This window comes from Pteropus alecto, unplaced genomic scaffold, assembly GCF_000325575.1.
Source record: "Pteropus alecto unplaced genomic scaffold, ASM32557v1 scaffold77, whole genome shotgun sequence".
NCBI classification, from domain to species: Eukaryota; Metazoa; Chordata; class Mammalia; order Chiroptera; family Pteropodidae; genus Pteropus; species Pteropus alecto.
In genome coordinates, this window is record NW_006440820.1 from 1201370 (window position 1) to 1217914 (window position 16545).

General features: G+C 37.8%; 2 protein-coding genes, 1 non-coding gene and 2 pseudogenes across 3 annotated transcripts in view; 4 read left to right on the top strand and 1 right to left on the bottom strand.

The window, feature by feature from the left end:
• Positions 1-16545, bottom strand: part of EFHC2 (EF-hand domain containing 2) — a 172215-nt gene that overhangs the window by 122769 nt on the left and 32901 nt on the right. The window lies entirely within an intron of this gene.
• Positions 971-1334, top strand: LOC102879521 (40S ribosomal protein S26-like). Its single transcript, XM_015594062.2, has one exon. It carries the CDS (start codon positions 971-973, stop codon positions 1316-1318), a length of 348 nt encoding a protein of 115 aa, XP_015449548.1. The 3' UTR covers positions 1319-1334.
• Positions 2644-2762, top strand: LOC112484753 (annotated as a pseudogene).
• On the top strand, positions 3040-6119 carry LOC102881046 (annotated as a pseudogene).
• On the top strand, positions 15265-15383 carry LOC112484757. The gene has a single exon (XR_003048161.1). It is a non-coding gene; the product is annotated as a 5S ribosomal RNA (ribosomal RNA).

Below are 16545 nucleotides of genomic sequence, written 5' to 3' on the forward strand. Positions count from 1 at the left end.
ACTTAATAAATTTTTTTCTGATTATCTCCTCAGGCAATGGAAACAAAAGAAAAAATAAACAAGTGAGACTACATCAAACTAAAAAGTTTTTGCACAGCAAAGGAAACCATCAACAAAATGAAAAGACAACCTACATAATGGGAGTAGATATTCACCTATGATACATTGTATAAGGGGCTGATATCCAAAATTTATAAAGAATTCATACAACAACAAACAATCCAATTAAAAAATGGACAGAACACCTGAATAGGTATTTCTCCTAAAGGGAAATACAGATGGCCAATAGACTTATGAAAAGATGCTCAAGGTACTAATCATCAGAGAAATTCTAATTAAAACCACAATAAGCTATCACCTCACACTTGTAAGATGTCTATCACCAATAAATCAACAAATCAACAAGTGCTGGCGAGGATGTGGAGAAAGACACCTTTGTGCACTGTTGGTGGGATTGCAAATTGGTACGACAGCTTGGAAAACAGTTTGGAGGTTCTTCGAAAAATTAAAACTAGAACTACCTTTTGGCCCAGCAATTCCAATTCTAGGTATTTATCGAAAAAAAAAAACACTAATTCATAAAGATGCATGCACCCCAATGTTCACTGCAGCACTATTTACAATAGCTGAGGTATGGAAGCAACCTAAGTGCCTATCAATAAATGACTGGATAAAGAAGTTACGGTACACATATTCAATGGAATATTACTCATCCATTAAAAAAATGAAATCTTACCATTTGCAATGACATGGGTGGCCTAGGGGGTATTATGCTGAGTGACAGAGAAGGACAAATAGCATATGATTCCACTTATATGCTGAATCTAAGAAACAAAAAAAAAAACAAACAAATAAAACAAAAAGACTCACAGATACAGAGAACCAAATGGTGGTTGCCATAGGGGTGAGGGATTGAGGGCAGGGTGAAAAAAATGAAGAGAAGAGCTTTTTTCAGCTCCTCGCTTTCAAGATGACCGAAAAAAGAAGGAACAATGGTCGTGCCAAAAAGGGCCGGGGCCATGTGCGGCCTATTCACTGCACCAACTGCGCCCGATGCATGCCCCAGGACAAGGCCATTAAGAAGTTTGTCATCCGAAACATAGTAGAGGCCACAGCTGTAAGGGTCATTTCTGAAGCAAGTGTCTTCGATGCTTATGTACTTCCCAAGCTGTATGTGAAACTACATTACTGTGTGAGTTGTGCCACTCACAGCAAGGTAGTCAGGAATCGCTCTCGTGAGGCCCAGAAGGACCAAACACCCCCACCCCGATTGAGACCTTCAGATGCTGCCCCACGACCTCCACCAAAGCCCATGTGAGGAGCTAACTCTGAAGAACTATTCTCTGGGAAAAAAATAAAATAGAAATTATACTTTTTAAAAAAGTGAAGTGAAGAAGTACAACAGTAGTCACAAACAGTCACGGGGCTGTAGAGTGCAGCATAGGGAATATAGGCAATAACATTGTAATGGCTATGTGTAATGCTAGATGGATACTAGGCTAATAGAAGGGATCGTTTCATAAATTATATAAATGCCTAACTATTGTGCTGTATACCTGAAATCAATTTTAAAAAAAGAAAGAAAAGAAAAAAAAATAGTGCTACACTAGAGTAAGAAGAGACACACTCATATGTGGAAAAGAATAGATAGTCTGGAAATAGACTCTATTACATATAGGAATTTAACACATGATGAAAGAGGAGTTACACATCAATAAGTGAAAAAAGTACTAACTTGGAAAAGCATCATTGTATATCTCCACCTAAAATAAAGTATAACCCAAGATAAATACCAGAAAGATTATCAACTTAAATGTAACAAATCAACCCCTTGTACCCTCGAAAACACAATTATAAATGTGTCAAAGCCTTGAAAGACAGGATAACCATTCTCTAGGCCTAAGAGAAAAATACAATTATGGAAGAAAAAATTAAAATTAGATTACAAACACAAGTTATAACTTCAAAAGACCAAAATATAAATAAAAAAACAAACAAAATACTATTAAAAAATAACAACAGGCCCAAGGTGGAGTCACCTTCAAAACAGCAAACCAAGACTTAATTGCAGTTTCAGCCCCTCCCAGGAAACATGACTGTAATTCTCTGATCAACACTACTAGTGAGGTAACCTGCCTGATAAGATTCTTGCAGCCTTTCTCCTAAAGAAAGGTTACCTTGCCTGAATCAATCCTTTCTTTTCTTCTGCTAACAACTTTCTTGTCCCACCCAGTTTCTGCCTATAAAAACCTTCTATTTTGTACAATTTTTTGGAGCACCTCTCTATCTATCTACTAGGTGGGATGCTGTCTAATTCATGACTTATTCAATAAAGTCAATTAGATCTTTAAATTTACTAGGTTGAATTTTTGTTCATTAATAATATTAACAAAATTTTAGAAAATATGACATTTAATTTACTTTACAATTTTTTAATTAACGCTTAAAATACTCTTAAAAAATAAATGGAAAATACCTTAAAATTTGGGACTATATCAATAACTAAAAGTATTTGCTCTAAAAAATTATCAGATAAGAGCAAATTAAAATAACAATGAGGCACTCCTTCTGTTTGTTTCTCCTATTAAATGGACCTGGCGGGATTATTCATCATGGATAGGATGTTAAATTACTACACTTCTAGCCTACAGCCATGTCACCCTGAATGTGCCCAACCTCATCTGATCTCAGAAGCTAAGCAGGGTTGGACCTGTTTAGTACGTGGATGAGAGACCACCTAGGAATACCAGGTGCTGAAGGTGTTAAAAATAATAATAAAAATAAGTTAATAAATAAATTACTACAATTCTTCTGGGGCAATGTGGTGCTATGAGGAGCCATTTTAAAATTCCTATACTACTTCTCAGAAACTCCATTTCTGGGCATATTGCCCAAAGAAACAAACCAAAATATGTAGAAACATATGTGCAAAGCTGTTCTTTGCAGCACTTTCTTTTATTAGAGAAAAAAACTATAGTATAGGAACCTAAAAGAAAGTATTTGGTGAATTATGGCACATTTATATACTCTTGGATTATGATGACGGTACTAATATGGTATTTTTGAAAACTGCAACAAGAAAAATACTTAGGATATGTAGAAATGTTGAGTGAAAAAAAATGGCAAAATGGTAACATACAATTATAACTATGTTTCTGAAAGCATGTATACTTAAACTATGTTTTAAAAACTATAACTATGTTTTTGGAAAATGGGGGCGGGGCGGGGAGAAAAGAAACAAAAAGCAAACAATAGTAGCAGCTCTGGCGGAGGCCAGGCTGGGCTGCAGAACAGGAATGGCTCTGGGGTGAGCTTCTGAGCCAGAGGCAGCGGGGGGGGGAAAAGCTGGCTGTGGAGAGTAGTGGAGTGACCTGAGGTGGAAGTGGGGTCGCTGGTTGGGGGAGTGCTTCCGGCGGCCAGACTGGTAGGCTCGGCGAGCTGTGCTGAGTGCCCGGCATCCAACTCCTCCGCTCGGGTACTGGGTTCTATTCCACCCTCCTACACACCCTTGGAGACCCAAACCTTTAAGCCAGAAGCCCAGCTCAGGGGGGCCATATGTGTGGTCTCTAAAGCACCTTGCAGTCTTTTAAAAGATTTTTGTCATCTCAGGACTATTCCAAACTTAATGGAAGAGCTTTGCAGTATACCACCACCATGACCACCACCGTCACCACCACCACACCCCCGCCCCGCTCCCCGCTGCCCGGAAGTGCCTTAATATCCCGGAAGTGCTTTGATATACCGGAAGTCGCTTTGTATAAAAGAGAAAGTGCTTCACAATCTCGGAAGCACACTGTAGGCTTGAACACCAAACCGAGCCTTTGGTAAATCTTGCATCTTTGCGACTTTTCCAAAGCACTTTGGAATCACAAACTCAGTGGAAAGCCTTTGACATCTCTGGAACACTGAGAACTGTGAAGGGCAAGTGAAGGAAAGGGGAACGGTCGATAAGCCGGCAGAGCGGCGGAGCGGCACACAGGTAGGGTCCCCAGTAAACACAAATGCCTCTGGGAGCCCATTGATGTGACCCCAGCCGGCCAGCTCATAGTTCTACATCCCGTTCAGGAGGGGCAAGGAGCCCTGGGTGACTGAAAACCCAAAGGAGTACCTTGTGACTTTCAAGGCGAAGTTTTCCTGGGGCTCATTCCGCCAAAGATATTCCTCCTCCTCCTTCCGTTCGTCAGGCCCAGGTGTGGGTGGAGCGGCCTCCAAAGACTGCCTAATTCGGAGGATTTCGGGTTCCTTTTGTCTCTGGAATCCCCTCTGCACCATCCCTTACGTGCTCTGCCAGCCCCTTTCTAGAAAAAATGGCTTCTCTAGAGGATGCCTACAATTTTAAAGTTAATTCCAAACACAGTTCTCGCAACTCCACGAACTCTGAATTTACAGCCAAAACTGAGGATCAGAATGGTAACAATGAGGAACCAAACACGGTCCAGAGAAAGAGTAATAGACAGAGAGACCAACGCTCTTCAGAAACCTACAGGACAGCTATGCGAGGCATCTTGGTAAAATCGATGCCAAAAAGAAAGGGAGAGACTGCCACTGATGCAAAACCAAGCACAAGAGAGCATCCCAAACCTGGAGAAAGATCGGCTAGGGCTTTCACCTTCTCTATTCCAGAGTTCAAAGCAGAGAAGGAAAAGATAGTGATAAAGATCGGCAACTTGCAAGACCGGAGAGTGTTTATAGAGCCTCAGAAGAAACCCGGTGAGAAGCCACTTGGTGACCAAAGGGCAGTCATTTTTGAAAAAGGCTCTCCAGCCCTAAAATTTCTAGACAAATGTGACTCTCATTCAGAAATACAAAAGTGTAAAGAAAGGGATGTGGTGATTAAGCACCCCTCTTCAGGAAGTGACTGGTCTAATGTGGATGAGATTTCCACAGTCAGATTCTCTCCAAAGGAGCCAGTCTCACTGGGTCTCTCAGTTTTAAAGCCTTCATCCTTCACCACTGACTATGTCAAGTATCAGCCTCCTTTGTACAGTGATCCTTTGCAAGATTATGCCAGCCACTGGACCAGCAGTCCCAAGCCATCTCTCTGTCACTCCCTGGGCAGCAGCAGCAACAATACATCCAAGGCTAGGAAGAACAGCTGGAGCTTCTTGAGTAATTATTCCTCCAACTCTACAGACTGCTCCCGAAACTGGGCCAGAGACCTGAAGGTATCAGAGGAAGGTCATTCCCAGAATTCTCATTTTAATTTCCCCAGAAGTTCAAAAGCAAAGATGAAGGAGACATCATCATTTCTTTGGGGAAGACATGCATCTAGTTCCCTTCCAAGGAGCTACTGGGAGCAAAGGCTAAAGGAGGGTTTCATTGATACCCACTGTCACTTGGACATGCTCTATGCCAAGTTGTCTTTCAATGGGACCTTTACCAAGTTCAGAAAAATTTACAACCATTCCTTCCCTAAGGAATTTCAGGGCTGCATCTCTGATTTCTGTGACCCTCGCACATTAAGGGATGGCCTATGGGAGAATCTGTTGAAAGATGATCTGGTCTGGGGAGCCTTTGGCTGTCATCCCCATTTTGCACATTACTACAATGAGTATCAAGAAAGAAATCTTTTGCGAGCCTTAAGGCACCCCAAGGCTGTAGCATTTGGAGAAATAGGATTGGATTACTCTTATAAGTGCACTACACCTATCCCACAGCAGCACAAGATATTTGAGAGACAGTTGCAGCTGGCTGTGTCTCTAAAGAAGCCCTTGGTGATCCACTGCCGAGAAGCTGACAAAGATCTGCTGGACATCATGAAAAAATATGTGCCTTCTGACTACAAGATCCATAGGCATTGCTTCACTAACAGTTACCCAGTCATCGAGCCCCTTTTGGAGTACTTTCCCAACATGTCTGTGGGCTTCACAGCAGTCTTGACTTACGCTTCTGCCTGGGCAGCCCGAGATGCTCTGAAAAAGATCCCACTGGAGAGAATTGTTGTGGAAACTGATGCTCCCTACTTCCTTCCTCGTGGGGTTCCCAAAAGCCTTTGCCAGTATGCCCACCCAGGCCTGGCCTTGCATACAGTTCAAGAGATTGCCAGAATCAAAGATCAGCCACTCTACCAGATCTTGGCCATCTTGCGTGAGAACACTAGTCGCCTCTACAGTATTTAAATAGAGAGTATACAGTCAAGAGTCTTCCAAAAAAGGAGACCAGCGGCCTGACAACAGAGACTTGGTTTAGAGATTGCTAGAATCAAAGATCAGCCACTCTACTAGACTTTGGCCACCTTGCGTGAGAACACAAGTTGCTTCTACAGTATTTAAATAGAAAGAGCACAGTCAGGTGTCTTCCAGAAAAAGGAGACCAGCGATCTGACAACAGAGACATGGCTTGAACTCTACCTGTATCCTAGGGCAAGGATGTGTTCAGCAAACCCGTTGGTACAGAAAACACAAAGACAAGATGTTTTCCTCAAAACCTCTTCATAAGACTTCTGCTTCTGGATGGTAGGGTGAGGTACAGTGGGATGGGAGGAGAGGTAAGGGGACCTTGATTTTATCAGAGTTTTTCCTCCCAGCCAGATTGTGCTAGCATAGTCAGTAAAGAAGAAAGAGTACCATAGGGTACAATGGGTTTGCTAATCCAAATTCCTATTCTCTGCAGCCTGTGTTTTTGAGCAGTTGATGAAAAAAAGTCACCCTCCTACTTGTCTGAAAAAAAAGCAGGGAATGTTGAATTTTAAAAGTGAGCTAGGTGATTTATTCTGTTTATTCTCTAAATGTATTTATTATAAGAATTCTATAATCCATATGGTTGTTAAATTCATAAATTCAGTTACTGTTCAATTGGCGATTTCTTATCTCCAAAGATAAACCAACACTAATATATTTCATCTAAAAGGAAATTGATGTAGATAAAAATTTGTCAGTTAATAGTCGTAATGTGCCAAGGGGGGCTGTGGAGGAGCTTGGAGTGATGGGGGCCAAGTTGGTTGAATCTTAGACTACCACTGAGATGAGTTTTAAATCTGAACTGAACTCCCAACCGTTATATAATTCCAAAGCTCTTCAGAGAACCAGTATATAACAGCAAATGTTCATTCAAATCGCTCTTATTCTTTACAAGGCCCAAATGTATACCACTTAGAAATACTGTTCTCCAGAAAGGCTTCAAAAGCATCAACAAGATAGGAACAGAGAAGAGCTTCAGCTGCCTGCTTGGCAAACAGCCGTCCTTTCTGAGAAATTAAAATGAACCCACATTTTAAAATATTTGAGTTAAGAAATTTAACTTTGCCAGGCAAAGCACACACCTAAATCCAGAAGTCCCATTATTAGATGAGAAATGCCATTTTAAAAATGGAAAGCCTCTTTTATTCTCAAACTAAATCAATGAAAATAGGCCCAGAATACTCCAGACTTCTCTAGTTTCCTTTGTACTCATTTATCTGGATCCAAGAAAATCAGCTGGCTCCTTACCATTTAGTTCTCAGCTCAAAAGTCTCATCCACAGAGAAGCTCTCTCTCCCTGGCCACCAATCTAGAGTACTCACCTCACCTGACAGGAAAAAAATCCTTGGCTTATTGTTTTGATTTAATCATAGCACTCAGCACTATTTGAGATTGTGTGGTTAATTTATATGCTCATTGGTTATCTTTCCCACTAGGTTGTAAGTTTACAAGCTTGTCAGTCCCTTACACATTGTTCATATACCCAGTGTTAGAATAGTGCCTGGAACAGAGCAGGCACTCAGCAAAGATATCTCAAATTAACATATGAATGAATAAGTCTTAACACATGAATAAGAGTTAATGACAATATTTGGACAAGGGGATAGATATTAGGAAAAGAACAGAGAAATAAACCACCATATTTCTAGCACCCCACTTTAATTCAAAAGGCAAGGCAAGGATTAAAGGCCACCTATATTCAGCTGTTAGATGTCATTCATAATAAAAGAAATAAATAAGGTCAGGCCTTACCAGGAACTTGACAATTCATAGTCCCTGTGAATAACACTAAGTATGTCATATTTTCCCCTCTATAGAGAATACAGTCTTTTAAGATGAAGAAGTATAAGAAAGCTGTAGCTGGAGTTCTTCACTTCCCTTTAGCAGAACAAAAGAAGTTGATGTAATGTTAAAGGTGCGGTTTGATTCTATTTTCCAAGACAGAAAACCTTCAAAACCTAAGCCAATGTTTTGAATTAAGAGGGTTTTTTTTCCATTTAATGTATACATTCAAATAGACATTGCTGAAAGTGTCTCTCTCAACCCACAGGAGCTCTGAGCTTTTTATAAAGGATTGCAGAAAAGAGGGTTCCATGGACATACATTGTGGGGGAATACTGAGTTGTACAAAGTTCCACAGATTATTTTTTATTTCAGGATCTTGCAAGTCCTTTGATAGTTAACGTGAGCCACAAACACCCAAGAGGGTGTTTCTTGAAGTTACTTCTAGATTATTTTGAGGTATAAATCAGTGAGCTCAAGTTCTTTAAGAACATAAGCTTAGGAAATGCTACGTCAGTCACACACTTGCTGTTGCATATTTCTACTCATATTTCTACTCACATCCTAATATCGTCTTTCATTTACCTTTCTCATTACATAAGATCTGTGGAGAACAAAATGTCATTTAGCTGGTGTTAGAAAAGTGACATTACTAAGAGGGCATTTTAAAAATGGGTGTGAGTAAATGGTTGCACTTATAAGTATGCATTTAACAAGATAAAGAGGATATACATATAATTAATTTTCCTTTCCAAAAAAAAAAAAAAAAGATCTTTTCATATGGAGAAAATACTTCTTACCTGCTCCTCTCTCTCTACATTTGTTATGGCAAAACTCTGCGGTGTTTCTAACATGCAAGAAAGAGCCTTGCCATAATTCAGTTTTATTTCTTCAGGAATGGGAGTGGGTAATGTCTTTTTTGAGTATAGTATATCTAGGGTGACCTAAGTCAAGAATCGCAATCTTCCTTATTTCATTAATGAAGTAAAGAACATTTCATCTATTCACGTTACTAGTAAAAAACAAATAACAACAACAAAAAAGCCCACTCAAAAAAAAACCTTGTAATTCAGATGTGCAAAATTTGGGGCACTTTGTAAACAGCTTTCTACTAAAGTGATGGATATTCCATTGAACCTCGAAAGAATGATGATTTAGCATTCGTATGTTTGTATGGCACGTGGTGTGTCTACTCACCCATTCTGGTGGCATTAGCCATGAAGGCACCTGGTGATCTAGAAATTCAATTTGCCGTTAGTGGTCCCTGGGCCATCAGTCAGCCCAGAGTCACAGGGCCTCTCAGGCCCATTAACGGGCTCTCTGAACCTTGGCAGTCTTCACTGCACATCAGTATTTCGCTTCACTTAAATTTTAGAAAGGCAGCTACTTCTACCTTTAAAACTAAAAAGGAACAAACTGTCCACTTTGTCTCAGGAGATAGGAGATAGGAGATTTTTTTCAGTTGGCCTTTATTCATATCGGACTTCGGGATTAGTACCTGCTTATTGTAGAATTTTTGAGACTACTAAAGAGCACAAAGTGAGAAAAAATAGTCTATAATCCTACTACGTAGAGACACTCACTCTGACAACTGGAGTAACTCTTTGGCGGTTTCTCTAATATTATTGGCCAATTCCAGCATTGTTCTCCTTGAGTCAATTTTGCTAGTTAATGTTTATTATAATATTCACTTTACTTCATAATTAGCATAAGCTATACATTTTACTGCCTCTGAATTTGTGATTTAAATACATTATTTTGTGTACTTTTGTTTGCTTTCCCGAGCAAACAAGCTAGAAGTTTAATTCAGTTGTTTTAAAGAATCAGCTCTTAGACTTCTTGTTCAAATCTACTCTGTTTACTGATTTATAAAATTCTGCTTTAAGTTTATGAATTTTTTTTCCTTCAGTTCTCATGTCTGGAGGGTTTTTGTGTGTGTGTGTGCTTTTTCTAATGCCTTAAGTTAAATGCTTAGTTTATTTTTAATTTGGGAAGGAAGGAGAACAAAGCTTTCAATGCCATAAATTTGCCTGTAATTGTAACTCTGCTATATCTATAGGAATTTTTATTTTAATGAAGTTTACTTTCCCATCATAAAAATTAATGCATATGTATTACAAAAATATGAAAATAGGAACAGAAGGAAATGCAGAATATTTCTACCTTGAACTCATTATTTTGTTAATATCTTACCTAATGAAATTGTGATTATATAGCTATGCCAAATTATATATATACTTTTAAAAATGCATGTTTTCTCTCCAATACTCTCTGAAGATTAACATACCACAAAATCCCACCATGAATCTATACACAATATTCATGTTCTGGTGTATTTTTATTTAGTCTTTTAAAAAAAAAAAAACAGTTAAAAACACAAAGTATATATGTTTATTAAGCAGAGTTTGCAGGTCTGAGAAAAAGATACAAAGATAAGCTTTTTTCCCTCTTGATTGAGAGATTTTAACTATTCATTGTTATTTTGATTTTTTGGAGAATTGTCAGTTCAAGTATTAATTCTAAAAATATATACTGAAACTCACCTTAAAAAAAGTAATATATTGTTCTTTTTTATATCTTTATCTTGTATTTGGGACTCAATGTATTATTGTTTATTACTCTTTTATCTTCCATTAAACATTTAAAATGTTCACATTCTGCTTTGAACTTTATATTTTATAATTATAAGTCTGTTTCTATTGCTTACCACTAATCCTTTTATTTCATGAATTTCCCATTGTTGAACTGTTTAATCTGTTTTATAATTGGCTGAAGTACATCTTTAAGCAACTTTCTCAGGAAAAGTATGTAGATGGAATATTTGTGAGAAATTATATATCTGAGAACATCTTTCTGTTGCTTTCACTAATGTATAATACCTTGGCTGAGTCTAGAATTTCTGGGTCACAAACGTTTTTACTTTATCCTTGAAATTAACACAAAATTGCCAGGATATGTCAAATTATTGGTCTCTCTTTTGTTGTTTTCTGTGGTACACAGTAAGCATTCCATCTACAGACCTATGTCTTTTAATAATTCACAAAGTCAGTCTTGTTTTTATTAATTTCTTATGGTATGCTAAAATGATTCAGTTGCTTTTAATCTAGCTTCAAGTCCTTTAAGAACAACTGTCTGTATATTAGAACTCCATCCTCTGTCCAACCTTTCAATACCTATTTCATTGTTCTTATATCTGACCTTTTTCTCTGCATTTTGGGAGAATTTCTCAAGTTTGCCTTTTCCACCATTCATCCCATTTTCTCCAGTTTCAATTTTTTTCTTTACTACATATAATGCATTTTTTTGTTTTCTCACACTTCCTTCTTCTGTGAGCTCCCTTTGCCTTTTGGCCTACAGTCTCATTCAGTAATATTTTAAATGTATTCTCTTGTTCTATTTTCTCCTTCCAGCCTTCACTTCACGGAGTCTGCTTTAACTGCTCACTTTATTACTTCCTTGCACTCAACAGAAAGCACAAAGCAACGTTAAAAATCTTCATTTTCCTATAGAAAACATATTTTGAAACAAATATTTTTCTTCCACTGCCTCAAATACTATGTTCTTCTCCATTTATGTTGCAGTGTCTTTTCAGAAACCTTATGTTGGGTTTCTTTGTTCACTCTTAAACAAAGAACAGTCTATCCAGACTGGTGTTTTCCCCAAAATAAGATGGGTAGGTTCTCTTCCCCATCCTTCACCATCTATTCTAATGTTCTGACTCCTCTTGGTGGAAGGCTGGTTGATAGAAATTCATATACAGCATGTTAAGAGAAGTAGGGAGAGAACAAGGGCTACGGATAGTCCCCTGCAGAAAAAATTTCAAATTTTTCCATATTAACATTTTATAAATTGATCTGACTGCCACTCCAGGAATAGAACATGTGTAGCCAGTCCTTCGTGTGTATCGCCTATCACATCAGAGAACTGCCTTAATTCAGAGCCTGCTTTTCCCTCAGTGTGACGATTCCTCGACCTCCTAGTGACACTCTTGATCCATCAATAGCTGTGAAAGTAAACCAAGTAGAAGCCCCTACAGATTGTCCTAACCCCCAACTCAATTCTTGTCACTTTCTTAGGAAGTGGAATTGAACATTGGTTTTGGTATATTTCTTTAATATGATCCCATCTGCACTGTATCTAGTGGAAATTCTTCATCAAAGTTTGCAGCATGAAGATGGAACTCCTGGCCTTCAACACACACACAAATATTGTTTCTCCATACTTTAAATTTTTGCAGTCATTTTAATTGGGACTGTGAAGGTAGAGAGGTTCAACTAAATATCAATACTCAAGATTTAAACTCACTCTAAATTCCCTTTTTTTCCTCTCACTTCTCTTTTTTGATAAATTTATGTTCCTATGGATACTGTGTTTAAATAGGCATATCTTATTTTAAGAAAATTTAAGTTATACAAATCTGAATCTCATTTAGCTTGAACACAAGAGATGGTCAATAAGGTAAGTTGGATAAATGAATGACAAAAAATACAAATTACAGAAAGATGACTTTAAAATAATTCTATGTATTACAAAAATATCATAAATCTATAATTTATGCTCAAATATTCATGACTAAATAGAGTTTAAAATGAAATGTACCTATATGGACAGCATAAGCATTCATCAAATTTATTTTTACTTGTCTGCTTCTTCTTAAGACCTGATTTTATAATACATAAAAGGGAGAAAAGATGTAGCTAGAATGTTAAAATATTCTTCTTTTAGCTTTATCACTAATTAACCATATAACTGGTGCAAACCACTTAAAATCTTTGTTTGCTGGTTAACCTTTGAGTCAAAATTAGAAAATGAACACTTGATAACCACAGGACAGGGCAGTACTATTTAAAGGATTAAGAAAATGATGTATATATAACAGAGCTTTGGAGAGAAAATGAATGTATAAAAATACTGAATAACATATAAATCAGTGTAGGATGCAAAGCTGGAAGCTTAAAAATACTGTCAAAACCACATTTAAAATAGTCTTTTCACATCCTTATGGAATCTATTGAGCAAAGCAATTAAAAAACACTTGATATTACTAAGAGAAGAAGTTCAGACTCACTGCTTAAAATAAGACTTCCTAGAAAAATAATTCGGACTAGAACAAGGGGGTCACTCTATCCAATGGAAATCACATTGCTAATCATGGAGCTTCATACGTGAATAGAGAAAAATGAATATTCAAATATTCAATATTAAAGATACAAAAGAAAAACAGTACTTAGAATATAAAATATAAAGAAAAAATACTTAGTACAAAATATATGTATATGAAATTTACCAAATAGTATATACATATATTCAGAGGGAATAATATGAGAACTGGGGCAAAAACACTCCTTCATACCATCATTTTGAGATATGTATGTTAAAAGGCTGGATTCTACCCCAAAGAGTCAGAAGAAAGATGCTTAGGTATCTTTTATGTTCTCCAATACAATCTATAATTCTAGTAATTATTAATAAACTAGACCCCCCAGTACATTGGATTATCCTACTGATTTCAAAGTATATTATTTAATTCCCACAAGTGCATCAATAGCTGAGATCATAAAATGGATACTTGATATGGAAAGGCTCCTTTATCAAAACCAAACTAATACAGACCAACCCAGTTACAGAGCATCTGCTAAGTTCAAAGCTCTATGTGGAGGGTATAACACAATAAGTCAATCTCTCCAGCTACAAGGATTGTACAGTCAAATAAGAGAGATTAGACTATATGCAAATAACTGCAAAACAAAGTATGGTACTGCCAAATAATTATACTGCATTAGAGATAAAGCTAAAAGCCATTTGGAAAGACTCAATAATGTTTTTAAAATCCATGCAGGATACATTACTGAGCACCTGCTATGTGTCAGGCACTGTGCTACGCTCTGAGAATCCAAAGATTAATGAACATGGCTAACATTAAGTTATAATGGGTCAGGCAGTGTGTTAAGTGCTTTTACACCCTAACTCATTTACTCCTCAAAAGACATCTATAAAGTAGATAATATTGTGATCTTTGTTTTAGGGGGTTAAGTAATTTCCCAAGGTCTCAGGTAAGCGAATGTGACAGCTGGAATTAGAACTCAAGCTCCCTAGCTTCAGAGGCCATAAGTTAACCATTATTTCCTGAACTAGCACAAAATCCCCACCAAACTCCAGCTCAGTGGAGGACACAGAGAAGAGTAGTCAGGCTATTGTAACAGGTTTGAAAATGCTCAGTAGGAAGAAGGGCCAAACCACCTGGACCACTACGAGATGACTTCTAAAATGGATCTTCAAGACTGAGAGATGGAGGAAGAACTGCACACATGGACCAGAGAGGAAGGGCATTCTCTATAGAGGGGGAACAGCATGTGCAAAGTTACAGCAGCATGGTAGCATATGGTACATAGGGTCCTGCAAGTTGTTCTGTGTGGCTGAGGGCTGAGTGGGGAAGGGAGAGCAGAAGAGATGAGAGTAACAAAGTTCAAGAGCCAAAAGATAGGTCCCTGGGCCGTGCAAAGTTAGGTCAAAGGATTCTAAACATTTTAGAAGTTAATTCTGTAGCAGAGTGGGTAGCTAATAAAGAGAATCAGATTGAAGGCAGAAATGTCATTGAAAAGGCTACTCTCTAGATAAAAGATACAAACTAGGATGGTAGCAGAAGCCTTGGAGACTGATGAAAGGGGGATTTCAGAGGGAGATGAGAGAGGACTTGGGATCAATTGATCAGTGACAAAGAGAGGGTAATGGTGGTTCTCTTGTTTGAACATAAAAATATATAATTTAGTGACAACACGTTGATATAACTCAAATAATAAGCCAATGTGGACCAGTCTCAGCTTGGTAGTATATTCAAAGAAAAGGCCAGGCAATTCGACACCAATTGAAAAGTCTGTCTCATCTTAGACCTCTGAAGAAACTCTAAAGATGATCCAATTTATGCTCCATATCCTCACTTCCCCTAAAAAATGCCTTTCTCTTCTTTTTTGATTCTCATATGTCCCGCATTTCCTCACCATCAGCTTAGTCTATAGTATCTCTCTCCTTCCTCCCTCCACTTCTCTCCAGCTCTTCTTCCTTTCTTACGTTCCCCAAAGCCCAAGAATCTGGCAGCAAGCAGGGCATAAGGAAAAGGAGAAAGCTGGAAACACACAGTAACAATATTATCCCCATCACATAACAGTAAGAACCAAAGCATCAATTAATAAAGCTGACTGTTAAAAGCCCACACAACCAGAACTGAAAACAGAGTTTTATTTTTGATATTCAAACATAAATGCAAAAATAAATGCCCTGAAAAGCTAGATTAAAAAATCAACAAGTCTACGGCCATGCCACCCTGAACGTGCCCAATCTCATCTGATCTTGGAAGCTAAGCAGGGTTGGGCTTGGTTAGTATTTGGATGGGAGACCACCTAGGAATACCAGGTGCCGCAGGCATTTAAAAAAAATCAACAAGTAGAACCAGACAGAGAATAAAAAATGCTCAAAACAGATTTTACATTTTAAGCTAAAAAGGAGGGAAGAACAATGGCAGACTGCAAAGGAAGTAAAATTTTAATTAAACATAAAAAGGCCTACATGGAGTTTCTAGAACCTAGATGATGATAGTGTAAAATCTTCGAGAACAAGTTCAGAATAATTGGAATGTACACACAGTTGTAGGAGCCTATTACTCACTACTATTAGTCTCAAGTAATAAAAAAATAAATAAAATAATAAAGGTAGTTATGTATCATCTTTCCTCCTAAAAAGCCATTAAGTGAATTTGCAAAAACAAAAGACATGACAAAATTTCTTATTTAAATAAGACTTTTGAAACTACCCTAATATCCACTGCACAAATGCAACACTGGAGAACAATTGGGAAGAGCAAAGTATCAATAGCTTAATGGCTAATTTTTATAACTCACTGGTCTCAATGGTGGGCAGTATCTCCAAACTTATTCTTCTGGAATGTGCTGGAATTCATGCCAAAGAAAAATGCAAAAGTCCTGCAGCACAGGTGAGGACTGGGATAGTCCCAGCTTATGCTTAACTTTCCCTAGGAACACCACCCTCCCATGTAAGAAAATAAACCAAGTATTAGGCAAAGGAGGAGAGTTAATTCTTCATGACTACCAACAATAAGCAGGGCACTTGACATGCATTGTCCATCTGATGCTCACAGCAATTCTGAGGTAAGTTTGTTAATCTTACTTGACAGATGAGGGAATTAAGACCAAGAGAGGTTAAAAACTGTATACTTAAAATGGACATTTTATCACATGTAAATTACACCTCAATAAAATTGATTTGAAACATTAAAATAAGGTTTACCTCAATAAAGTTGATTAAAAGATGAAATAGGTAATAAATAGTAAATCCAGGTTCTAGATCCATCTGTTTAACTGAATAGCCTTGCTCTCTCCACTACACCAAGAGCTTTCCGTTAGGGGGAAATTGCGGGAGGACCATATTCTCAAGGGATACCCTGACCACTGTACACAGAATTCATTTCAAACAACACTCCATTTGGGGAGACATGCACCCTGGGTCCAACTGCAGGGACAAAGGTGGTACTCTCCAAAGAGGAAACAGGAGAAGTCAGCAACTGCAAGGC

What these genes read in the sequence shown, in the direction of transcription:
- LOC102879521 (XM_015594062.2), top strand. Translation starts at nt 971, where the DNA reads ATGACCGAAAAAAGAAGGAACAATGGTCGTGCCAAAAAGGGCCGGGGC.